Below are 27,002 nucleotides of genomic sequence, written 5' to 3'. Positions count from 1 at the left end.
CACTGTGAAAGCGTCTCTCCAAGTGAAGATGGGCTCAAGACATTGCTTGAGTGGTTCACCATGGCCCACTAAATTCTAAGCTTCCACTCATCAAACCAGCCTCTTCCTGAGTGACATTAACCCAGGATTCCAGAAGCCATGACTGCAGGGATGTAAAGGATCCTATGTAGCTGTAGCAGGTACCACTGCCTCACATGCTCTGCTGCAGTGAAGCTGTATCTTTAGGGAGTCAACAAAGTTGGTGTCAGTAAAAGATTAGGCATATGTTTGTGAGAGTGTGTGGATAAGAGACAGAACAAAACTTCATTTTATAGATAAAATTAGCTCTTAGCTTTTTCCAGAGCTAATAAAATTTAGTATCCTGAACACTATTAAAAACTAGCTCTGAAATAAATAAATCATCCAATCAGAACTCAGAATTGAGGCAGACAGGCAATTACAGGACCCTAAAACTCAAATTCCACCTTTTCAAATGGCGACTCACTGATGTCACAATATAGATCACATTTATCTAGTTAAGCTAGTAAAGCATCAAATTCTGCCCAAATAGTTCCACAGGCAGAAAGGAAAAGGGCAGTAATGATAGGAAAAAGCTGTGTTGGCGGATTCAGGAATTAACATTAAGTTAAATTTCTCTGGAAAAGTTTGTTACTTCTATGAAAATCATTAAAAAAATGATCAGCACCTCAGCAGCTATAGGTAGAGGTTAACAAAAGCTTGGTTTCCTTTAAAGAATTTGTTTTGTTTCCCTTCAGCCCCAGAGGGCATCACAAAATAAAGAACAGATGGTGGAGACCGAAGGAGGAGACCCTGAAGGTGAAAGTTTTCAAAGACACAAATTTCAACGTCAACCTCTGAAAAAGATAATCCCCATGCCTGTGAATTAACCCGACTGTATGTTTTCTTAACATGCCTATCATCACAGCTGAGACCAAGTGCACACACTCGGCGACAAGAAGAATCAGGAAATGGTGTTTTCTGGAACCATCTATTCACTGGTCTAGAAATCCAGCTCTGTGTATCCAAATGTTTGCTTCTTTGGGCGTCTCTGGGTTAGACACTCCCCCCTCATTCGGTTTTCAAGGTTTGTAAGAAGTCACCTTTGTTCCAGTAGAAGCTTAAGCAGAAGTGTGAACAAACAAACCAGTTAAATGTGGAGCTGCCCCAGTGCAAGGGTACCTGTGACTGGGTGAAGCGGGTGGTAGAGCCTGGCTCCTCCCCTGCACCTGTCCTCCTCCAGGGCTCAAAGGAGCAGTTAGAAAACCATCTGAGACTTAATACACATCACTGTGGGCTAGATGAGGTCAAAACACTAAAGTGGAAAACCATTAAAATGAATGACATGTAAAGGCTAAATTAGGTTAATTTTACTACATTACACCCATCAAAAGGTCAACGGGTTCCAAGATTATTTTTCTCCCTTTATTGTTTAAACAAAATGAAATTTCTTGATTTCTGTTTGGCACTGTTATTTCTGCCTTCTAGGCAACTAGGCTATATTTTTCCCCAAAGCTTATAACATCTTTATTACTGACTCAGAAGGCATTAGTCAGAAGATGGGTTTTCTTAACTGATGACCCCCATTGTAAAACTCCTCCACTAAAGAAGAACAGTAATTCAGCATAGCCTTTGCTAAAAAAATTAAATAATGGGAAAGGATTAAATAACAGTATAAATCTGGGCACATAAAGCCCTCAAGCACTGGTCATTGTAAAACTTCTTAGTCCAGAGACCCTTAAGAAAAGGATTAGTGGGAAGGGTATAGCTAAGTGGCAGAGTGCATGCTTAGCATGTAACGAGCTCTTGGGTTCAATTCCCCACTACCTCAATTTTTTTTTAAAAAAAGGAATAAACAAACTATTAAAATTAAACTGAGTTATAAAAGATTTTTTTTCATGCTAAGGAACTTGCTTTCCTGGTCCACTTAGTTTAATAACAAGGTCTAAACACTGGAAAATATTTTACCTTCCTCCCCATTATGAAGAATTAAGGTCACTATTAGGAAACACTCTCCGATAGCACCGAATACCGTATGTAATTTGGCCTCTACCCGCTTTGCAAAATCATCTACCACAGCCTAAGACAGACCTCAGCACAGACCTACCCACATCCTCATGGTTCCTTAATACCATGTGCTCATCTCTGCTTCACACCATCTCTCCCAGACAGCCTCACCCTCCCTCCCACCAGCCTATCCAAACCCAACCCCCACCCCCAGACTCAGCCTCACAAAAGGGCTCCTTTGAGCAGCCAGCAGCCATTCCTGCCTGACGGGACAGTCCGTGGGCCATCTCCTAAGCCCAGCAAGGCCCTCAGCAGCAACAGCTCCTTCTGTCCATTTGGCTCTTACTCATACACCCTCTCTGGTACTTACCACCCCCCTTGGGCAGACCATGAACTCCTAGGATGAAGGGCCTGTGGCTTACTTAGCTCATGCTTCTCCCTACTGTCATTTATGTTTGTTTTACTAGGTTGTTTATCTCAGGGCACACTGATTAGCCTTTAATTTGTTGTCATAAATCTGTATTATCCCTGATGTTGTTTAGAATGCGTGGCTGCCTGGTGAGTCAAGGCAAGGATTTACGATGAAATCACTATAGATTTTGCCATTCCCTTCAGTTAATGGTACCCTCCCAGTTTCATTGAAGAGCCTCACTCCAAAGGAGTTCAAGCTCCAGCTGTAAAGTTACAGGATAAAAGTGCCAAAGAAAGGAGAGGCTGTCTCTTCTGCCCAAAGGTTCCTAGAAAAGGCGATCAAAATCTGGTTGGGTGGGATATAATAAAAGCACAGAAGAGTCTGGTGACAGTGCTTTATCACTGGCTTCCTCTCTTCCAAACTTTAGTTGATAAGCCATACTTTCCCACCTGGTACAGAGGTAGCAGAGACTTGAGAAAAATCTAGTCTATGGTGGAATAGAAAGCGAAATCCTTCACTCTGGATTTCCAGAGCACTGTTCCACTAAGCAGCACAGGAAATAAGAATCTTGACAAAGAATGCACATTTCACACCTAGTCAGCACATCTATAGTCTGCCATCTGAGACCTGCTCAAATGGAAGAAATCTAACCTCAGACTTCAGAACTCTACAATCCCAAGTCATCGCCACTATAGCCTCTTTAGCTCCCTGTTCACTGATGAGGTTTTCAATCATTGCTGTGGCTACGTCAAAGGGGACTGGGCCTATTCAGACATTGCAAGATGAATTGCTGCAATCCTGGTAAGTTTCCAACAAGGCACAGCGGTGCAGAGGGGATTTAGCTCCATAGTTCTCAGGTCACACCATGCACAGTCAACTTTCCACTTGAGCACAGAATCGCTCTCAGATAACATCCTCACTGTTCTGTCAGGGGTCCAGGCCCAGCTGCATACACTCTGGAGGAAGGCAGTGGGTGGGTGGCAAGCAGGGAGAAGAGCCCCCGGGCCAAGTTGGTCAGATCTCCAGGTTAATGAGTCCCCTTTCTCCCTGTCCTCGTGAGAAGAGGGGCAAGAAGCTGGAAGTGGTACATGGTCTGTGGTTCCCAGTTTCCATCAGTTCGTCTCAACTCTAAGTGAAATTAACACTGCGGGTTCAACACGCCAAGCTGTGTGAAACTAGATTTTCTACGACGGCTGGGATAAAAATAAAGTATCAAAATATGCTCGACAGTAGAAATGCACTTTGCATTGCATTGTGGAATCTGAACCCTGGGTTATATGTTGTTATTGTTCCAAAAAAACTTTATTAGAGACAGACAGATCAGTACAATGTTCAGGAGAAAAACTGCCCTTTAGTAAATACATATTTTTGTTTGTAAACGCTCAAATAATCTTTTATGAAATGATAGTGTTAATAGATGATGATTATTTTACAGTCCACACCTAACAAGAGTAAAAAGTTGGAAATTCCAGACTTATTCTTAGGTTTTATATATCTGTGAAATCCAAATTCTGAGACTACTGACTTCAAAAAACTCTATTCCAAGCCCCTTACTTGAGGGATAAATTATTTTGACCACAGAAGCTGGTGGCATGCTAAAAATCACACAGTAAAGTGTGACTTTGAAAGTGGCAAAGCCAATTCTATATCCAAGTCTCCAGCTGGGCAAGTGTGCTCCAAGGCCCTTCATGAAGTTAGTGTTTCACACTTTAATTCCATGAAAAAAATGTAATTACTTTTAACTATTTTAAAATACGTTTTAAATAAATACTTTTATTCACAATTAAAACAATTTGGCTAAAGGAGTTTATAAAGTTGTTTCATTGTTTTAAAGATATAAATAAATCTTAAGATGCCATATGCCAATTTAAGGATGGTCACCTACATACTACTTTAACATAAGGGTGAAATTTCAGATACCTACATGCATAAAAATAACTTGTGAATATGCCTTGTGAATAGGCGTAATAGCACCAGCCTAGCTCTCTTTTTTTAAATGAATACCTATTGTATACATAGCTGTATAGAGTCGAGCAAGAACAATGTTTCCATCAAAAGCAGATTTATGTGCTAGGCCAATAAAACCCAAAGTGGGCAATTGCAACAGGAAAAAAGCCAAAGAAATTAAGGGTGAAAATCAAATGGCATATAGTTTTAGAATAAGAAGGACTAAAGCATTGGTCTCCATTTACGTGCTAAAGGGATCCTGTGAACATAAGCAATTTTCAAGCCTGTTCTTCCACAGATTTTGAAAAGCTTGATTCCTAATGGTTTCTCATGAAAGTCACTATACTGGGGGAGCTATTCACGGCCAACCACCTGGATAATGTTCATTTCTAGACCTCTAATTAATCATAATAGTCTCTTCCAAAGTACCCTCATACGTACACTTAATTCAGTCAGTTCCTTCCGTGGCACCACAGCCAGGGCGATTCTGGTCATGTCCTGTCACAATGAAGCAGCCTGCCTGGCCAATCAACATGAGAGGTGCCCATCACCAACAAGGAGCACCGCCAGAGACAAATCCTTCAGAGTTCTTCATGGCATCCCCCTCACACAGCCTCTGTCTGCTCTTTTCACTCTCTCTCCTCTCCTTCCTGTAAGCTGACTCTCCCCTCACTTTCCTGTGAGTCACGTGGAAGCCATCATCTGCAGAAATGACTAATGACCTGTCTTTCCGGGTCCTCTTATTCTGCTTAGGTGAATGGGTGAATTGGCACTTGCTGTCTAAGGAAACAGAAGAGATGCTGAATTAGTGAGCATGGTTAATTCGAATTCTCAAGAGGGGTTCAACAGACCAGGCTGCTCAGAACAGAAATTTGCAACTCAGATATTCTGACCTTTTAAATGCCATCAAACGTGTAATATAAGTGTACTGTACTTCTGCCTATGGTAGCATAAATCAGAATAACTGGCTTCATTAGTTATTGTTTGCAGTCAGCTGAGTTATTAAAAAACACAACTCCTTGAGAGCAGTTGGTGTTGCCATCTGGCCCATCCCCTTGCTCCCAGTCTCTTTCCCTCTGTTTCTTGCCGTCCAGAAGCCGACACCTCTCCAGACACAGAGCATTCTGGCTGTGAAGACAAGTGGATGTGTGAGGACAGGACGAATGTCAGCCCATCTTCACACGACTGTTTATCTGGAAGGCATGTGGCCTTGGGGTGGGGAGAGTCTTTGTGGGAGGAAGAAGGGTAGTAGGGCCGCTGCTCTCAGGCTAGAAGCAGGAATATTCCTTCTGCTAAGGATGTATTTCAGTAGTTGTTCATCCAGCTGTGAATTGTGCACCATCTATCCCAATCAGAGGTTCCCAGACAACAGATCTGAGCTCCCCTCCTGGATCTCCAGGTCTTCTCCACTACCTCTCTAAGCTGGAGTCTACTGATGTCCACTTTGTCTCATTCACCACTGCAGGTCTCTGGTTTTCTGGACTTTCCAACAGGAATGGGAGAAAACTGGTTCCCTATTTCATTTAGGGTCTTTACTGTTAACAGCACCCCTGCATCAGGCACCTTTCAAGTCTAGAAGATTACGTGTCTTCTTTATTAGAATGATGCCGAGCCCTGGCAGTAAGCTGGATTCTAGTCCTCTACTAACTGGCAATTGCCTTGGGCAATTCACTGAGCATCTCTGGAAGTCAATTTTCTCAGTCAGAAAATGGGATGGTTGAAGTGAATAAAACGGAGAGTACTTTACAGCTCAGAGTTTTATGATTCCATGACTTCCTGAACTAAATACAATGATAGTGTCCTAATCTCTATTTTTTAGCATTAAAATAAACATTCTCAATTAACTGAATAAAAAAATACAATACATACACATGCATCTATGCCCCCAAACGCAATTGCTGTTTCTTACCATTTTTAAGTCAACTAGCAATTATGGACACTTGGTAAGCTGTAGCTGCACACAATCCAGGTCAGGGAGGTCCCCTAAAAGCTAAAGACCCCTCAGTAACTGGAAGAAAGATGAGATGACCTTGCAGTTTCCTTTAGAATCAAGACTAGAAGACAAAATTTTGAGTTTAACAATGAGAACACCTGACTAGAAAAGCCAACTCACTCAGGAAGCATCAGAGACCATCGAATTTCTGGTCATCAAAAGGTAACCAAAACATTCTACCTCTCACCCATAGCAGCAGGCAAAAGTGGTGCTATAAATATATTTTGTTTGCAAGATTTTTAAATGTAAGGATTTACTTTCCTTTATGTAGCTGAAAATAAAAGTGAAGAGGGGATGAAAAAGGCATTCAGTATCTTCAAAGTCAATATATTTAATGTGTAACTAAGTATGTGTGCAAGAACACTGAATACAGGGTGCCTGTGAGAAAGAGCAGATAATTGAAGCACAGACCCAACCTTTCTCCTTAGCATATCCTGTCTCATAGAAAAGCCTACAGAAGGCCTAAAAAACTAAGGCTCTGGAGAAGACGAACACTAAATTATTCCTGAAGTTTTCATTTATCTATAATCGAATGTGTGCCTAATTTCAATCCCAGTCCAAGACCAAGTCCCAAGACTTTTTGTGCCCTTCCACAGTGACCAAGTACAGAAGCTCTATAATACATTTAAGTCTTTGTTACATGAAAACTGTAAATGGCCCAACTGTGTGTGAATAACCCAGTTATTATCTTATCTTAAGGAGGACAAACCAGAACTGCTTTTATAAGGACAATTAAGCAACCTGCTACCTTCTGCCATTTTCTCTTTTCTAAACACCTCTTCTGCCTCTGTGGCCACAGGATCCCCAGCCTCAGAAAGAGCAGCCACTCTTTCTACTGGAAACCCTCAAGTGGCTCTAAAGAGGAAGCAATTGATGTCAGGAGCAGCAGTAACCTGAACCTCACTCTTGTGCAGATTAGAGACTCTTATAAATGAGAGTCGAGATTTCATGTCTATTCTCAAACGTCCCACGGTCTACTCCTGATAATGAATCTCAAATTTCCTAGAACTCTTGAAAATCAGCTGATTTTGGAAAATGAAACTACTCTCTAATACTTCTCAGAATCAAATTTAAAATAAGTATTTGTCTTCCAATGTGCACAATTCTTGCCATAAATATTAAGCATTAAATTAGTAGTAAGGGCAACCTGGTTGTTCCAAAGTACCCAAGAAGCAAATATTGCTGAGTTTTTACCCAAAAGCAGAGCATTGGTATGCAACCTTTTGTGAGCCGAAATGGTGTAAAGTGAAGCAGCAGTCACCTTAGGACCCATCTTGCTAACAGATGCACAAAGTAAATCGAGATAAAGCACAGGTGTTCACAGTTTACAGCCATGGCAGCTCGATGCTGAGATGCTGAGTGTGCTTCTCAGGGAAGGAGCCAGGCGGGGCCCCTCTGGCTGCCGCACCGGGTGCGAGCTGCCTGTACAATGGTTCACTGCGAAACAAACGCTAAACGCTATTATTTGCTTTTAGGTTTTTTTTTTTTAAGTAAAATTGAAAATCCTCTTTAGATTTATTTTGATTAGCGAAAACAGGTTACTAAGGTAGGTTTTTGGTAAAAAAAAAAAAACAAAAACAAAAACAAAAACCAAGTAGCGTAAAGCAAACTTTTGAAAAGCGGGGAATAACTGAAGTATCTCTGTGATACAGGTACCTGAAATATAGTCAAGACCCAGAAAATAAGCAAAAACAAAGTTTTTCAGCCCAAATACTGACAGATGCTTGACACATGGACCATGTACTAAAAGCTCATGCACCTTACACGTAGAAGGATACTTCAAGGCCACTTACTCTTATTTTAAACCTAGTTCTAATCAGTGTGGTTATCCATTTTTCACAAGGTATGGTCAGCCATTAGAAACAGCAGGACAGAATTTAGAAATAATGAGAAAATGAGATAAAATCAAGCCAGCTGAAGGCAGTAAGGAATACTGCTGACAGCTTACTAGTACTAGATGTGACTGAAAAATCTCTTAAAAGTAGATATTGAGAGAAAAAAAAAAAAGAATAGCCATCTGGGGCCATTTAATGTAGGGACTTCCAGCTCCACCTAGATTCGGAGTCTCTAAGGCCACTCAACATCAGAAGTAGCCAAAATTTGAGAAATATTAGAGCCTAGAGTCATACATTTCAGCATACACTGGCCCACTGGTGCTACACAAATAAAGCTATTTTTAAGTTTTTGCAAAATTTTGCTTCACACTCCTTTCTGAGCAGTGGAGCCTGACCAACATGATCCCTAGGCTGATGCCTCCAGAATAATCTATCATTACTCTGAGTATATGTAGAGCATTACGGCAAATCACTGTGTCTGTTCTTATTTGACACTTGTGAAAATTTGCTACCTGATGAAATGGAATACTCACCATAGCTTTCATTTTAAGTTAGGCTTTTTCTAAATTATTTCAGTTAGAAAAGATAAAGGCATCCCTGGTTCAATGGTATTTTTTCTACTATGTATATCTTCTGAAAAGTTGTAATAGGTCCCAAAATACACACATTTAATTGATTTCAATTGAGTCCAAAGGGCACAACCATAATCCACTGAAAGGGACACCTCTTTGACTTCAAAGCAGCAACTGGCTTATGTGACTGAACACGAATGCATCTGAACATTTGTTTGCTGAACAGAATCAACCAACTCAGTATCTGGCATCGTTCAGGTGCAATATTAAAGTTATTAAGATATATACACACATACAATATACAGATGATATAATCTCTTAAAAAAAAATTAAAATGGTCCCCTAGATAAAAAGAATGTTGACAGCTTTGTGCTGTTATTGCCAGGGCAGTTGAAAACCTTACATTCTCCTAGAAATTACCTAAGCCATCAAAGTTTTCCAGTAATAGTTCGCCTCCCAGATACTTCACAATACCTTAAACTGTATTTCCAATAGTAAGCATTCTATGTATTAAATCAAAATATATTCTTAAGATAAATGCAGAATGCTTTGCACAAACAGGTCTAGTACAATCGATTGTATTTTTCAAAACTTCTTAGAATTGATGTCCTATCAAAGTGTATATAAGGCTACTGAATTACCATATTTAAGCCTGAGGATCAAAAACTATTATCTAGTTCTTTAACCATCTACGTGTCAGTTCACACAAGAGAAAACACACTCAGAGGATCTCACTTAAAATCAGTTCTATAGTATTCTATAACTGTAACTGCTGAAATTTTTCTCCCAAGAGACATTCAATTTCTACCGTCCAAATTCATTAAGTGATGGTCTGACTTTTTCTAAGCAAAATAAAAGATTTATGAGAGCAATCACTCATGCTATAGTGCACCACTACTTAATTTACAGACAACCTTCAGAAAAAGACCCTGCTAGGTTCTTCCACACACAGGTTATTTTACCCCTAGCAGACAATGGGCCGTTTTTGTGTTAACAGTGTCTTTCATTTACTCATTAGTAACCTCAACAGAGAATAAGGAGCAGTATTAAAACTCAGGGAAAAACCTATAACCTGGGAGACTTGAAATGCAGTGTTCTTTCGTGGGAAATACTCATTACTATTGCAGGTGCTGCATGATCTACATGCACCATCAGCATCCACTGTGCACAGGTTAGAAACCCCTTTGCTTCCTTGTCCATCTGGATATGAAGGCTTTAAAAAGTAGTTTTGAACTACTCATATGTCAGAGTTTCCCCCAAATTAACCTAAAAATCCCGCCCATCAAAAACTCAGATTTTTAACCCATACTTCTAAAGAAGTACATGATCAGATAGCCTTAGTCTGGGGTGAGAGAAGTGAAGTTTTACAGTACCTGCTGGGTCACTCCTTCTCAGTCCTGGAGTTCAGCAAAGGAAAGAAGTTCACTTTCTTCTTCCCAGGAAGCTTGAGCGCTTAAGAGCGTCACTCACACCAACCTATCTTACCCAACAGCCACGCCCCTAGGCCAATGGTTTCCACCTGGTCTGCTCATTGGAATCACCTGAGGGGCTCTTTTCACAGCGTGCCCAAGCCCAGCGCCAGACCAATTCAACATGTGTCTGAGTGTGGGATCCAGGCACCAGTGTTTTTTCAAACTCAGCCTGGTGATTTTAATCTGCAGCCAAATTGAAAAACACTGCTCTATAGTAGTGATTTTTTTTAAAACCAGGGGCAATTTTGCCCACTCTCTCCCCCAGGAACATTTGGCAGCAGCACCTGGAGACATTTTTAATTATTACCACTGGGCGTTGTGTATGGGTAGAACCCGGGATGCTGCTGTTTCCCCTCTACAATGCACAAACAACCCCTCACAAGGAATGACCCAGTCCCAAGTGCCAACAGTGGCACTGTGGAGAAATCCTGTTCAAGAGAAAAAGGTGGAGGGAGAAATAATAGCCTGTTCCTTCTATCTCTACACATACTCTCAAAAAAGAAGAAAAGCAGCAAGAAGTAGCTTTCAGGAGGAAGACTTACAACCCTGACACTCTATCCAGCAAAGCCAAGTGTAGTTCAACATGGACCTTGTCTAACAGGTGAATGACTTTCTCACGTGTGCTCTCATTGGCCAGGGTGATGCTGAAGGAGGGCATGAAGCATGTTCACTGGAATACACACTAAGATGGCAGAGTAAATTAGACCCAACAGGATAATTAGTAAATTATTTTTTTTAGAAGAAAGAAGATAATAAGGAGCAATGTCTCTTCTATTTAGTCTTTCTCAGTTGCTGGTAACGAGCTATATGTGCCTCTAGAAATAAAACTTATTACTTTATCTGGATTCAAACTGTCCAGTGGGTAAAGTACCTATAAGGGCCTCTGATCATCAGAATCATCTTTGGCTAGAAGTTCAACAACAGAGCTACTGCTAGAAGAACGCGAGTCTTTCATGACATTCTGATGAGAGCTAAAAAGTTATCTGTTAAAAAGCAAAGATCTGCCAGCTAGTATCTGGAAGAAAACCCCTGAATTGCATTGCAGAAGGGTATACTTCCACCTAAAAAATTTAGCCCAATCTTGGATGTCAATGGAATCAAGACAGTAAATTGATTCTCAATTTACCCCATTCTCAAACAGTTAAGGCTATCAGTCTGTGTACAATTATACCAAGGGGCTATTCAATAACTTAATTTACAAATCTGGAATACAGCAAGTAACTGGAATGAACAGACAAATGCCTTAATGTCTAGATGTGATACTAGACATTGGATCCACTTCCTCTTTGCAAATGGAACTCTCTACACGTTGAAAATATTTAAATAATTTATTTTAAAAAGTAAATACATGCATGAGCATTTTGTTCAATTCACAGTTTTTTTCTGTTTTGTCTTTGCTTTTTTTTTTTTAATCAGCTACTAATTTAAAAATGGCTATATAGGTGTGGGTATTTTTAAGAGAGAAAAAATACCTAAAATTCTTCTTTGGATCCAGTTGGAAATTAAGCCAAATGTCTCAAGCAAAGGAAGCCCCTGGACATCAAGTTTATCAACTACTTCGTCCAGAGAGTTATACTAAAAGTGCAAGAAGATTTAAAAGATGCTCAAGGCACAGTCAAGACAATAATCAACATCACTGATGTTCCCCCAGTGTGTATCTGTGTCTTTTTGGAGGTAATTAGGAAGACAATATCCTACCAATATATATCATCTCTATTTCATTCTGCCATAACATAGATATTCTTCCAAACTTTCACCTGCTTCTTGTTCATGCAGAAACATTCAGGTGCTCATCCAAAACACTCATCTTTCACACCAACCCCCAACAGTATGACTCTGTAAGTGACTCAGCAAATCTGCAATTTGGGATTTACCAGGCTGCTGGTTCCTTTCTGCTTATAAGCCAATAATTTAACCAAAGTGTGTGGGGATTTAAAGACATGAAGGAACCATGTCTTACCATCCATATCAAAAATTAATTTGTAACAGCAGGATAAACACAAGCTACCAGTACCCAAGTTCATAGGCTGATGATCCATAAATATTTCATCGTGCCTCTTCATTTTCCAATTAATAAAAGCACAATGCAAAAGCATTACACACACACTTTGGTGAGCGTATCAACTATCAGAAGATTTGTCACTTAAGAATGAGAAAACTGGAAGAAAACAAGAATTAAACTACAGTGTCATTCTAAATGACACATCCATGCTACATCAAATTTTTGACTAAACAGAACCATTGAATTTAAAAAAACATTTGCCTGACTGAAATTTATCTGAACCCAGGCAATAAGATTCCACAATGTAATGTCATTCTTATCTAGGGATGGACCTTACTTTATGACAGCACTGCTTAAATACTGACCCTGAAATCCTTTCTCCCAAGTTAAATCATACATTGATTAAATTTAGAGAAGGTATTTCAATGAGCCCTTTTGTAAAGGAAAGGACCGTTTTGTAAGTGAACCTATTCCTAAATAATTTTTTTTTGGTTCAAGATACAAACTTTCCTTAAAATAGTGCAAGCATTTACTTCTCTTGCTCATTAAGTAATCAAGAAATGGAAAAGTCTTTAATTTTACCTCCTGTTAACCCATTACCCCCTGAAGACAAGCTTCATGGCTGATGACACACTATGTGATAGTAACACAACCAATATATCTTTGTAAATGACTTTCATCTCTTGGAGAACTGCACAGCCAAGGTGGCTCACAGCAATCAGGGCAGCATCTCTGCCTCTCCTGGAAAGAGTGAGGGAGGGTGCACTTAACAAAGTAAAAGCCCTGGCCAGCCTGCCAGGAGGCCTCAACACAACAGGTGAATTGACTTCTCCCAGTTTCCACCTCCCAACATGCACAACGGAGAAAGCAGCAGTGTCCTGTCTTTCCCACTCTTCCTAGCTCCATCTGTGCTTAAAAGAACATTGGATGCATTAGAAGCCAAGCTTCAGGAGTCAATTTTCAGCACTATGAGTAAAGGATTAGGATGAAATGGAATCCAACAGGTAAATCCCCAAGTACAATATTGAAAATTTACCCCTTCGTGTCACTGCTAAAATTGGCGGCCTCCACCACTGCTCAGAGCTGACTGCACATAGAGTCTGGGTCAGCTTTCAAATAAAGTGAAAAACCTCAGATATTCTGGATGCAGAAAACCCACTTTGTAAAACCAATCATTTTCATTCTAACTCAGCCACAGATGACATGGAATTGTGAGGGTTCCTTTTTTTTTTTTTTAAGAAATGAATTTTTTTCTGAGTTCAAAGTGGTTTCAGAATTAAGATACAGAAAAGGAAACCTCTTCCAAAGGTTTAGAGTCAAGTTTAGAGCTGCCTCAGCAAATGCAGTAGATGTTACGCTTTGGAAACAAAAGGAGCATCCAAACACATCTGTCCATTTTAAAGAGAAACATTTAAACAAGCGGAAAGATATCTTGCAGTGTAAAAGAGCAGGCTATTCAGAATATGTTTAAGGGAGTTTGGTAAGAGGGTTGGGTGGGTTTTGAGTGAGCAGGGAAGGAAACCATTTGATGCAAAGGGAAGTCACAGATTCCTGCTAAGGCCTCCAAAACAATGGAAAACATCCTCAAGATAAAGGCAGGCATATTTGCAGGCATTCAGCAACCCAACATCCAGTCTGTTTAAGGACACCCTAGTTCTTTTTAAAGTTATTGATTTTCATAATAAATACCCATTTCTTCTTGCACAGAAGCTGTTAATTGGATTCTAAAACCTCTGGTAACCTGTTCCAAGAGAGCCCTGCATGAAACCGCACACAACCACAAAAATGCTCCAGATAGAGGAATTCTTAGATTCGTTCTGTTTTTATCCTCAATGCCCACAGATGTCACCCTGACTAATCAGGGTCTCATGGAATTACTGTTCCTCTCCTTCCCCTGCCCCCTCCACCCCAATCTTCCCCAGGCTAACTGACCGATAACTGTATAAACTAGAACAAATGGAGGGGGAGAAACACAAATCTTGATCTGGGGGCAAATGTGTGCTCCTCTCCCCAATCCACGTCCAAGCCAGCGCCTGCACTTTCTAATGTGGCCGGAAAAGCCTTCGTCATTCATAACTCTCTACCGAGCTGCCCCAACCAAAGCCGTTCCCCAGCACGTACTGACCCACCGTTCATGCCACTGTAGACATTCCGGTGATGCGGTGACATATCGTCTTGCGCCTGCCTTCGGAGGGTGCCCTCTCTGCTGCCGCCCCCGCCGCCGCCGCCGCCTCCTCCGCCCGCGTGTTTGTGATCAGGACTTCCCCCAAAATGCTGTTTGAGGTGCTCAGGGCTGGTGCCCCTGGCCCTGGGTAGATGCTCCAGGCTTCCACCGAGGGCGTGTTTCTGAAGATGCTCGGGGCTCCCTCCACTGTGCCTGGCGTGCTCGGGGCTGCCCCCAGGCCTGTGCTTTTGGAAGTGCTCAGGGCTCCCGCTCAGCACGTGCTTGGGTAGCGTTTCAGGGCTGCTTCCCGCATGCGGGTGCCTTTGCTGTTCAGGGCTGCCCTTGCACAAGGGTTTGTGGTGCTCGGGGCTGGGTCCTTTGAGTGCTTTGGGGTGATCCGGGGTCCCGGAGGCCCTGGGTTTCTGCAGATGCTCAGGGCTGGTGCTCCTGTGCTTAGAGTGCTCCGGGCTGCCCTCACGCCGGGGCTTCTGCAGGTGCTCGGGGCTGCCACCGCTCGCGTGGTGCTTGTGGTGGTCGGGGCTGTCGGTACTGCCCGTGCTGGAGGTGCTGCTGCCGTCGCCCACGTCCCGCACGTAGGGCGCCGTGGTGGCGGTGAGCTGACACAGGCTGGCCTGGCTGTCGATGGAGCAGCGGCTGCCCGCGCAGCCCGGGCCCTTCTCCTCGTCCAGCAGCACGCAGAGCTCCTTGAGCTCCATGTTCTCCTTCACCACCTCCTCCTGCTTCACCTCCAGCTCCTTCAGCTTCTGCAGGTATAAGGCCACTTCCTTGTGCATCACCCCAGCCGTGTAGCGGCCGAGTCTCTGCCACTCCCGGGACACCCTCTTGCCCTTCTGCCGGTCATCATCCAGGAAACAACAGAGATCCCTCAGTTCTTGGTTGTCCTCCTGGAGTTTCTGGTTAATATCCTGAAACGAAAGATAGAACCATTCCAGGGAGGTACACATAGGGGGTGGCAAAAGGCTCACACTTCCTGGGAGCCAGAGAGCCCCGGATGGGTGAGTTCTCTGTGATGTGAGGGGAGGAAGTGAGAAGGTGAGAGGCAGCGAAAGATATGTAGGTCTCCGCCAAAATAAAAAGAATAGGTATTGATTATGCTCCCTGCCCGTTACTTTACACTTTACTTGCATTATCTCATCTACTTCTCACCAAAGCACTTAGGGGATAGTGATTATTATGGTTCTTTTACAGAAGAGGAAACTGGGCCCCACAAAGCTTCACTTGTTCAAGGTCATCCAGTCAGTCTTTAGGGACCAGCCAGTTAACAGGAAATCAGTTAAAAAAAAAAAAAAAAAAAAAAAAGCTCCCTCCCTTTATGGCCCTTCCCCGTAGAAGCCATACTGACCACTAATCTAAAGGAGGCCCCCTTCTACGCTCAACCAGGACCCCTTCGACTGCCCCTCTGTTGCACTTACTACAACTTCTAATCACATACGGCTGAGTGTGACTAGTAGTCAGGTCTCCATCCTCACCAGACCAGACTCCATTCATGAGAATGGAGAGCCCATCTTTCCTGTTTACCTCTCGTATCCAGAACACAGCACACCCACTACAGATACCCGAAACCAAGGAATTCAAAATTAACTGTGGAATCCCCACTTAGTCTCCATTCATACCTATGGTAAAGTGGTAACTGTTTCTTAAAGCACCAGAGATTGGTGGGGGTGTAAAGGGTCAGTGAGGGGGCAGCTGCCTAAGCTTTCCCCTGTTCCACAAAGCCTGAAAGCCTCTGGTCTTGCGACTGTCACCCAGCCCAGAACCAGAGGTACTCTGAACCTAACCCTAACCCACCCTGCAGGGAGAGGCCTGTCAGCCCCCACCCCTTACCCTTCACCAGGCAAAATGAATCAACCCTCTGTCCAGGTCTGAAAGGCCTTCTTCTGCCTTCCTACCTTGAGCTCCCTCTGTGCCAGCTAATTGTGAACCCTGATTAGGTCTACCTTTCCAACTGGAAGATACTACCTTCTCCCATGTATGAACTTACTTCAGAGGAGAGAGTCCTCTGATAAGACTCCACCAGCCCTAGGACAGCTCCTGGTGTGCAGCAGCGCCAGGCCTGAGAGTGAATGAAGTAACGTTCCCACTCCCTGCTCAGTGCCTGTAAGACACCCTGGCTAGAGCACTCACTGGGCATCAGTGTTTTTCTTTTCTTATGTAGATACCTTAGCTTCTGGAGCATAGAGTCCATTCCAATGTCTTCCTTTGCATACTTGACGCACCTGACTCAGTGCCTTGTAGACAGTGAATACATAGTATGTGTTTGTGGACTGACCAACCCCTTAAGCCCTAGGCCTGTGGCCAAAACAGGATACAGCTCTAGCTGCTAAGAAGAGATTTCTTATGGTTGTTTTCAGCAAGCCCCTGCTATGTTGGCGTCTACAGTGATAAGAAATTATCCCTCGAAAGTGGGAAATCGGAAGCTGCGTATCTTCTGTGAAAATAATACTAAACAAAATTAATCTTTTTCAGTTTCAAAAATGATTCCACATTTAGCTTAATCCTGGCATTTCATAGAAAGTTCAAGTCGTGCTCTTCTTCATCTAACTGAATTTCCATCTGAAAATATTTTCCTTTGACTATCCTACAACTAGCCCTGATTTCTCCAGAACTGGGAAGTAAACAGGCCTTGAGCCACCAGGAGCTTCAAGGGGTTAATTCCCTTTCCAAATGGAGTGAAATATACACAGTTGACTCCTGAACAAGCCGAGTTAGGGGTGCCAACCCTTGGTGAAGTTGAAAAGCCATATAACTTATGGTCAGCTCTCCACATACCAGATCCGCAATCACGATTCAACAAACAGTGGATAGTGTAGCACTATAATATTTCCTGTTGAAAATATCCCTATGTAAGTGGACCTGCACAGTTCAAACTGTCTTCTCATCTGCTAAATGGTAATATTAATTCCACAGGAGGTTTGATGAAGATTATATAATATAGATGAAAAGGACAGATTCCTGAGAACCATGTTCGTGCACTGCTGAGCACATACCAACACTCAGAACACTCTGGCCTGGAATTTTGGGGGATCTGGGGCAATGAAATCTCTATAAATTTATTATCTGCAGCACATTAATTTCCCTCCTTCCTCCCCCACACACCAAGTCCCCACTCTGCAATGATGGAAAAATAACTAAACAATTCTTTAACCACAGATACACTACTTGAGAGCCTTATGTATGAAATTTGGGATGATATGAATTTCAAGTGATTATGGATTTAATCTTCTGAAAGCCCACTTTAGACAGATGGATAACATCTAGTGGCCTGTGGCAATGTTAAAAGGACACTTATTGTTTTGAAAAAGAAAGTCCAAGTCTTAAAGTGACACATTTCAAGAAGCTGGCTCACAAGGTTATTATCAAGCTGGTTGGTTAGCTGTTCATTAGAAGGCAAAGGAAATAGCTTAAAATTGGATAGTAAATAATATTTGCAAGAATAATAATAGGAAGAAGGAGCTGTAATAAAACTGAATGGGCCAATACCCGCCCCCTTCTACCATATCTAGAATTCTGAGAAGTACAGCTGACACTTGAACAACATGGTTTGTCAAACTCCAAAACCTTTATTTCCCTACTGCCCCACCCTGCACTACCTCCTAAATGTTTAAACACAAACAAGTCAGCCAGTGCTTGGACAGAGTCACAGCCTCTCAAAGGAACAGAACTAATGCTCCCATCCCCCCATGTCTACAGCCACAGTAGCACCTAGTAGACTTGAAAATACTTAGATGCAGTTTCAAAGGCAGCTCCCAGAAAGAAGCATAAGAAAAGCGTTATGTCTTTAATCACCCTAAATTTACAGTCTTCACCTTAGAGTCTCAAACCATCAGAGGTCAAAATAAAAATTCTCTTCCTTCCAGTTAAACCAAAATGAATAAAAAATATACTGTCATCTATTCAATCACACTTATGCATCACTCTGGTGTCCAGGGAAGCTGTGAGCCAAGCTGATGAAAATAAGGGAGAAGGGCCCTTAACAGGGCTTTAGCACAGCCCCCAAAGGGTGGGCCAGATGCCTTGCAGGGGCCACCCCTGTCACTGCCTCAGGATGATGGGATGAGGAGCAGAGGCTGCACTGGAATGTCACCAGCCCCCATCCATTTCCAAACTTGGTAAGGAGATGGACTGGAAAGTCTTTTCATTCCAGGTCATGCATCTAGACCACAAGAAGACTCTCCTACTTGTGGTATAACCACTTTTAACTGCTAACAGGTATTTCTCTAAACGAGGTTACTGGAATGAAGACCAGGTCCTCCCCGACCCTGCCCCTGCCCCTCAACCGCCCACCACTCTCACATAGACCCACCAGCATAGTCAATCCACACAACCTATAAGAATTTTCAAGTATTTCTAAGCTCTTGTGTCAATGCTCCATACTACAAAAAAAATCTCTAGGAAATTAATTACAAACTCTTTCAAGTCACATTATAGTTCAAACCATGGAAGAAGGTTAAACTGGAGGGTTATGAATTATACTTGTGTCCAGCTTTGCCTAAGAAATCTGGGAGATGCACAGCTATACACACACTTATGTGTGGTTTCCTGATAACAATAACTACCATTTTTTGTAGTCAAGTCCAGAATTCAACTGTCCCATACATTATCATAATTTATTGTCACAACACCCTAGGAGATGGTTATCCATTTTCATTTTACTGATTAGTAAAATGAGGCTCTGAGAAATTAATTACCTAAGCTCACCCTCCTGGCAAATGAGGATTCTAGATGCCAACCTACCTCTGAGATGATCTTCCCACTACACTGGCCTGCCTCTAATCCCCCAAGAGTCTGGTACTTAATAAATACTCCATTAGTAATGAATTAAACCAAAAGAGAGAGTAAGCCTTGGGACTTTTCTGCCTGTGAGTTCTCCCTAACTGAACCCACACTTGGGACTTTATGACAGTCAGTCGGGCCCTTGGGAGGGCCATTTCCACTTGGGCTGGGCCCAGCACCCAGGTGAGTATCTGGTGGTGTTCTGCCCTTCCTGCTCCTCTTTGCCCCAGAATCCCAGAGCTGGAGCGCTGAAGCAATTAAGAAGGCGTCCACTGCCTGAGAAGTGGGGTGGGAGTGCAAAAGCTACAAGAACAGCATGTGCCTGCGGGAATTTGCTCCCTGAGGTCCCTGCAGTGATTTCGTTTGTGTCTGGCTTCCTATAAACAAAAGAAGAACAATGAGAGGAAGGAATACCAGGAGGCACCAGCACAAGCGGTGAGGAGAGGAAGTTTGTGGTACACTCGGGCAGGGCGGTTCCCCGCCACCCATGTGCTGCAGCCCAGCCGGCCCAGCAAACCGCTGGCTCATTCAGAACACTCCAAGGAGAAAAGAAAGTTGGTGGGGGCTTCGCGCTTTTTCTTTTTTTTTTTTTTTTTTTACTTTGCTTTGCTTTTCTTTTGTTCTTTTCTTCCCCTTACAGCAGAGAAGGGAGGGCTGGCTCAATAGGAAAGCATCACTGGCTGACACTTGGGGTACCCTTTCAAAACCCTGTGCTTCCCACACTGAGTTCCTTTGCCCCTCCCCCCAAGCTAGATGAAATTATAATCAAATTGAGGGTAAATGGGGGCGGTCCGACAATCCCAGATGCCCCCAGCAGAACTCAAGGAGAAGGAAAGCTTCGGGGGAGGTGGAAAGCTTTGGGGGAGGTAGAAAACTGAAGGCAGAAGTAAGCTCCTCTGCGCTGTGTGAAATAGCCTAGCTCTGAGGGTGGCGCCGCGACTACTCCCCGGGCGCCCCGCCAGCCCCTCACTTCAGCATTGGCGCCCTTTCCTCACCCTCTGCCCCATAGAGAAGCCGCGGCGCCAGAGCAGCCATATCGTATCTCCCATCCCCAACGGCAAAGACGCCCTGGGCTCGCTCCTTCGCTTGCTTTTTCCCCTGCCTGGCTGTAACCCGTCTCCCCAAAACACTTTTTTTTCCCGGCTTCCTGGGAAATTAAAGGTTCCGCGTGCTCATCGCCCCCGACCCAGCCTTTCAGCATCCTTGGCGCCCGCTCATTCCGCCACCGAACTCGACGTTGGTGCGCCCCATATGGGGAAGAGGAGGGAACCAAACGCCTCCAAAGTTTGGAAAAGTTTCCAAAGGGCTGGGGAAGGGAGGCAGGGGATGCTAACAGGGAGAATGGGGAGGATCACCTGTTGATAGAGAGAGGTAAAGTTTGCCTTGCCCCATCTCCCCCAGGCGCCCGGCTCCCCGCCCCACCGAGCCCGGCGCTCACCTTGAGCCCGCGGATCTCGCCGAGGTGCAGCTGCAGGCGGCGGTTCACCTCGCGGATGAGGTTGCTGTGGTCCAACATCGCGCTCACCTTCTCGGCCTCCGCGCGCCGCAGGCAGCGGATCAGCTCCTCCTTGCTCCACTGCAGCAGCTCCTCGTCCGACACTTTGGACAGGTCCTCCACGGCGGCGGCCGCAGGCTGGCCCGCAGAGGTTGGGGGACAACTTTCCGCCGCCGCCGCCGCCCCCGAGCCTCCAGCCGCCTTCGACATGGTATCCGCGCGGTGGCAGGTGCGAGTGGGTGGAAGAAGCGAAGCGACTCCCGAAGACGCGGGTGCGGCGGGGCCGCCTCCGCCCACACCCTTGTGGGCTCCGGAGAGTCAGCTGCACCGCCCGGGGGCCGCTGGGCTGGGGCGGCTGGGGTCGCGCTGGACCGCCATCCTACCTCGCCATCCCCGCGCGCGCGCCCGCGCACCCCCAGGGCCGGGCAGCCACCCGCGCGCTGCGGCCGAGGCGCACCCCAACTCCACTCAAGTCCATGGTGAGGGACACTGAGGAGCGACGCCGCCGCGGGAGACCCTCAGGAGCCGCACCTCGGTTCCCCTGCTCTCTCTGTCGCCCCCCACACTCACACACACGCAGCCACACACGCTCACTCTCCTCCCTTTTGCCCAGCTGCAGCCCTCGCTTCTCTCCCAGCCCGGCTGGAGCACGCCGGGCTTCGCGGCACCTCCCGGGCTAATGTAGCGCCGCCGCCGCCGCTACCCGTGGGATCCGCGTGCCGGCCGGCTGCGCTCTTCCTGACTCCTTCGCTGCGCACGCCGCCGCTCCCAGGCTGCTGGGAGAAGCCTAGGATTTGCAGCGCGGAGCCTAGGAGGGGTGGAGGATGGGGGTTGGGGGGTAAAGGCTAGATCAGCAGGAGGAGGAGCCTGGAGCCGGGCTGCCTGCTGCCAGCCGCACCTCCCACGCCGGCCGGACGCCGCTGCGGCTCGCCCGCCTGCGGGGCTCCCGAGGCGCGTTCCCCGCTGTCCCGCCGGGGAAGGCCGGGGGCGCGGCTCCTTCAGCGCCGCGGCGCGGGTTGGGCGGAAAGGGAGAAGTGTGAGCAGCTGTGAAGCTTCGGCTTTGAGGCTCGCGCGCGCCACCGTGTGGCGGGAGTAGCTCTCTCCGCCCCCTGCACGTCAGACTCGTCACCAGTCAGGAGAAACACCAGCTGAGCAAAATGAGAAATGCCTGGTATTTGGAGAAATTGGGGTTTAGGAGAGATAGGTAAGAAGACCTGAAGGGTAACCGTCTGTATTTTGGAGAATGGAAGAAGAGGTTCGGTGGCAAAAACAAGGGGAAGGGCGTTGGGATAGGAACGTTTAAGAAAATCCTAGTACTCTGCAAGGGTGGGGGAAAGAAGCTTCTGGGGAATACTCCTTAGGGACCACCCGCCTCCATCCCCACCCTCAGTCCTTTGTTTTTTCTAAAATCCACTGCTTTGTGAAGTTTAAGGGGAAGTTCTGGATCTTTTATATTTTTGTTTGGAAACATTAAAGCCTTAAGGGAAAAATAAAAACCTTCATCTCTTACTTCCTGAGGCCTGGATTTCAAGGTCGCAGAGTCACCTCCCCTCTGAGCAAAGCATGGCCCCTTAGGCAAACTGAAATGCCAACCAAGGAGACCCCTTTTTTCCTCTGTCCCAAGGCAGCTCTGCATTGCTGGCTGGGTTTTTTATAATGGTAATTTCTGGAAGAGGTACTGTGTGTCCCTGGGTTCTGTCTTTGGGCTACAAGAGTCCTTTGCCCCATCCCCAGTTCCACTCTCTTGTGAGGTCTCATGGAATCATCTCTGAGCAGAAAACATGTTTTTTGCCTGAAGAAGTGGATACATTTGGTCCTGGGCATGTTATTTCGGTGACTACTCTCCTTTCCAGGGTGGAGACAAGTTAGAAAACTGCAGGGATTTACCCCCACAGGGTGCAGATGCATTCATCTCCATCCAGTGGGATGAGGATTTAAATCAGTCCCTCCACCAGCTGGTCTGTGTGTGTCCTCTGATAAAGCTGCCACTTGTTAAGAGATAATCAGTTTGAGACTTCTAAGACCTGACTTCCTGGAGAGTCTGAAAGGTGGTGTCACCCTCTGACCTAAATGGCCTTGTTCCCCTCGGCTTGACTAATCAGGCAGGTTTTCTTCCTGACCAAAGATCCCTGACCTCCCTTTTCTTAGAGCATTTATTTTAGAAAACTTTCCATTGTAAACTCTTTCTCTGCTCCCTTGAGTTGTAAATCATCTCCCAACTTCTCACCAGTTTTACCATCTAGGAATTCATTCTCAAGAACCTGGGATCCATCTCTTTGAAATGTGATCAAGGAAGAGAACACCGCATCCTCCTAATCTGAGGTAGAAGCCTAACTTTAATAAGTACCAATTAGCAAACATTTTCTTTATGTTGTCATTAAAGACAGGTTCCTTCTCTTTGCTCAGCCATCCTTAGCATGGATGCCTCTTGGCCACGAGATGGCTGCTGGAGCTCCAGCTGCCATCCATCTACATATAAGGCAGGAAGAAGACAGAAGCAAATGGCAAAAGGGCACATGCTCCTTTAAAAAGTTCTCCTGGTAATGTGACAATGAATATATATATGTTCATGTATAATTGAAAAATTGTGCTCTACACTGGAATTTGACACAACATTGTAAAATGATTATAAATCAATAAAAAAGTTAATTAATTAATTAATTAATTAATTTAAAAAAAAATTTCTCCTGGTAATACCCAATGAATCTCATTTATCTCCTAATAGCCAGGGCTTGTCATATGACTACTTCTCAGCTTCAAGGGAAGCTAGGTAATTTTTTCAAGTTAAGCACATTAATGCCACAATTAAATCAAGTTTGTTTTAATAAGAAATAAGAAAACAAATATTGGTTAGGCAACTAACGGTTTCATATGCAAACCTTAGCATGGACTCTATACAGTAAAAGGAAGTATCTAAAAACCAACCATAAATGACTCTAAGACATTAGTTCCTGATGGTTTTACCTCATTTTGAACTGTTTCATCATGACTCACTATTGCCCCACCCAGATTCTCACAAGGTCTCACCTGACCGTCCTCACTGGTCTTTCTGACTCCAACATCACCTGCCTCAAATCTACTTTTCACACAACTGCCCAAGTAAACAATCTAAAAAAGTCAAGTCCAGCTGCTTCACCCCTAAGGTAGATCGAATCATTGCTCATAATTCTTCACAACCTCCCTGTATAATTCATACCGTCTCTGCCATGTGACTTTGCGGTAGCTCCCACTGAGAGGTGGAGGTCCATCTCCCCTCTCGATAATACTGTGCTTGCTCAGATCTGCGTGCAGCAGGAATGCGCTAGACAGCAGATAAAGCTCCCCTGCCTAAATTCCTTCAGTGGCACCTCGGTATCTCTCCACAGAGCAAAGACGCATTCCTTAGCAGAGCACGGAGGATGGGCACAGTCTGGCCCTTGCCTACTTTGCCAGCCTTGCCTCATATTTCATACTTTTCATATTTTATGAACTGCCCGTAGCTCCTTGTGGGTGCTCTCCATACTTCTGTGCTCCACGGATGCTATCCTCTCATGCACAGAGTGCCTTCCCTGCCTTTTTCTCCTGGACAACTCGCTCTGGATCCTTCCACGGGCACCATCGCCTCCAGGTCCCCAGCATCAGCCCATACGTCTCCAGTGGAGGCAGGGGTATCCTTCTCCACTCCCATAATCTCCAGTGCTTACCCCTCACTTAGCACTTAAAATAGAATTTTGAACTACAGAAAATTATAGGTAGAGGCTCAGACTAACTCAGCTAAATTCTAACAGAAAGTTTCGCTCCAGCTAGCGAAACTCTTTCCTGTTTTCTCCAAGCCCTTCAGACTCCCATCACGCCCTACAGAACTCCTTGATACAATGAGAGGTGCTATTGAGGACAGCACTGAGTATAGCCCACAATGCCTCATCATGACGCTGCACCCCACCCCTTGCTGTTTCATGGCAACTCATTAGTTTTAATCTTACAAAGACTGTGAGTTATGCAATTGGTGTGTATTTCTTTTTGCACTGGTTGCTGGGAAGTCAGATTTAAACTTGTGGCTCACATTCAGCTACTTAGACAAGACTTAAGGAATATAATTTGTTGATTAATTCTGACTTCCATCATTATTTTACTTTCAAATTTCCTTCTCCAAATTTCCAAATTTCTTTTTTGCTTTGCTCAGTATGGGTCTTTGTAAGTTACCAGATACATACATGTACATACACATGTATGTGTGAGTGTATGTACACATACACTCAGCAGTAAAGAGAAGAAAGAAGAAAGAGACGAAAAGGAGGTCTTGTCTTCAGTCATAGAACCTCCATGTTTTCTCTCTCATTGACGTCTTCTCCCGCTTTTAGTCCCTAAACTCCATAAATACAAGGCCCACTTCCTGCCTAGAGTCAGCACTCAATAAAGAAAAGAGGGAAGGAGGGAGGGAATAGGCTTGCTAGAGGCTTTTGTTCAGATTTTTTTATACCTCTGGTTTAGAATGCCTCTTCCTTTTGAAAATATTAATTACTGTTTGGTATATGCTATTTTGGAATTCAAAGGAGTGCTTTGCAGTTTAGAAAACTTTTCAAAAATTTTCAGAATTGTTTACATGCAGGATAATATGGTGCTTTAATGAGTTAGTCTCAAATTGCTGCAAAATATACTCAGGTGACAGGTTATTCACTGATGATGCCAGAGTAAGTACTTGCACTGCATGAACAAGGCTGAGGTTTATCTGTGTGTTGTGTCAAGTAACACAAGCAGCTACTGAAACCTCCTATCTTACTCCACCAAGAACCAGTTTCCTGCCAAGACTTCAATACTCAATGGAAGTGCATTGATTTTAGCTTTGTTGTCTAATTCTGAGTCCAGATCCAGGGAACACAGTCACTGAGTGGAGCTGAGAAGTGGCTGGGAATTCCGGCCCTGGTGAGGAACCTCTGGTGGTGGTGGATGTCACTGATGGATGCCTCCAAAACACACCTCCCCTGGGAAGCACCGTGGAAGTGCTTTGCCTTGATCCAGCCCCACAAACAGAACATTTAAGCGTTTATTGGATTTTACTCTGCCAGCTACTATGGCAGAAACTGCCAGAAGCACCCAAGGAAGAGAGGTCCAGCCATCTGACCCTCAGTGTTGAGATCCCTGGTGTCTTCTGGCTCATGGGAAGTGCTGCTCTGCCCCTCTCCTCCCACAAACACCCACAGACTCACAGATGCGCTCCCTGGGTTGGGGAAGGCAAGCATCTCAGGGGAAAAAGGGAAAGCAGGAGCCCATGTTTTCTGTTGTTTGTAAGAAAATGGGCATACCCGGTTGTGACAATCCCTGGACCTTTAACACTGTTTCCTCTCTTAACCCTCCTCCAGGTCTCTGCACCACAGATTCTCAGCCTTGGCTGCATATTGGAATGACCTGGGGCGATTAAAACATGCTGATGCCTGGCCTCTCCCTAGAGATTTCTGACTTAATAAGTCTGGGATGCAGCATGCACATTGGGGTTTTTAAAAATTCCCCACGTGATTCTGCTGTGAGTCTGAGAATTACTATTGTAGATAATGCAGAACACTGTCCAATAGCAACATAGTACAGACCGTAAATGCAATTTTAAATTTTCTAGCAGTTGCTTTTAAAAGTAAAAAGAAACAGGTAATACTAATTTTAATAGAGTTCATTTAACTTAATATAGCCAAAATGTTATTTCAACATGTAGTCAACATAAAAATTAATAAGATACTTTGCAGTTTTGTAGTAAGTTTTCAAAATCTAGCACAAATTTTATACTCAGCACATCTCAATTTGGACAAGCCACATTTCAAGTGTTCAGTAGCCATGTGTGTCTAGTGGCATCCAAATTGGACAGCACAGCTGGAGAACATTTGGCTGGGGGAGGCTGTGGAAGAATGAGGGTGGTACCTGCAGTGGGCTGAATAATGGTGCCTCGAAAGATAGCCTCGTGCTGTGGAACCTGTGGCTGTTACCTTAGATGGCAGTAAAGGACTTGCAGGCTCTTGAGCTAGGGCCATCACCCTAGCTTATCCCAAAGGGCCCCACATGCCATCACATGCATGCTTGTAGGAAGGAGGCAGAGGGAGATTTCACAGACAGAAGAGGAGAGGGCAGTGTAACCACAGTGGCCGGGATAGGGATGAAGAGGCCACCAGTAAATCAGTGCTGGCAGCCACTAGAAACTGGGAGAGTCAAGGAACAGATTTCTCCCTAGAGCCTCTAGAGGAAACACAGCCTTCCCAACACTATGATTTCAGCCCTGCAAGACTCATTTCAGATTCCTGGACTCCTGCGAGAAAATAAATTTCTGTTTTTTTAAGCCATTAAGTTTGT

The 27,002-nt window shown here is 44.5% G+C and overlaps 1 protein-coding gene across 11 annotated transcripts in view; it reads right to left on the bottom strand.

The window, feature by feature from the left end:
• The window catches only part of CCDC85A (coiled-coil domain containing 85A), a 1,028,435-nt gene that overhangs the window by 591,353 nt on the left and 410,080 nt on the right, over window positions 1–27,002 (bottom strand). For 2 of the 11 annotated variants that reach the window (XR_012498971.1, XR_012498972.1), the window contains exons 1-2: window positions 20,634–26,266; window positions 14,367–15,327 (exon numbers count right to left, since the gene is read on the bottom strand). The exons of 2 other annotated variants lie outside the window; for them this stretch is intronic. Coding sequence is in view for 7 of the 9 variants with exons in the window: in XM_074341161.1 (XP_074197262.1) it covers window positions 14,363–15,327; window positions 20,634–20,900 (1,232 nt within the window). In the remaining 2 variants the exon portion in view is untranslated. Of the gene's footprint in view, window positions 1–14,362; window positions 15,328–20,633; window positions 26,450–27,002 lie in introns of those variants that run through there. 7 more of the 11 variants (XM_010951881.3, XM_074341159.1, XM_074341164.1 and 4 more) reach the window with 7 other exon arrangements.

Source organism: Camelus bactrianus, chromosome 15 (genome assembly GCF_048773025.1).
Source record: "Camelus bactrianus isolate YW-2024 breed Bactrian camel chromosome 15, ASM4877302v1, whole genome shotgun sequence".
Lineage (NCBI taxonomy): Eukaryota > Metazoa > Chordata > Mammalia > Artiodactyla > Camelidae > Camelus > Camelus bactrianus.
The sequence above is the reverse complement of the archived record's forward strand: the minus strand, read 5'-3'. Positions and strand labels throughout refer to the sequence as shown.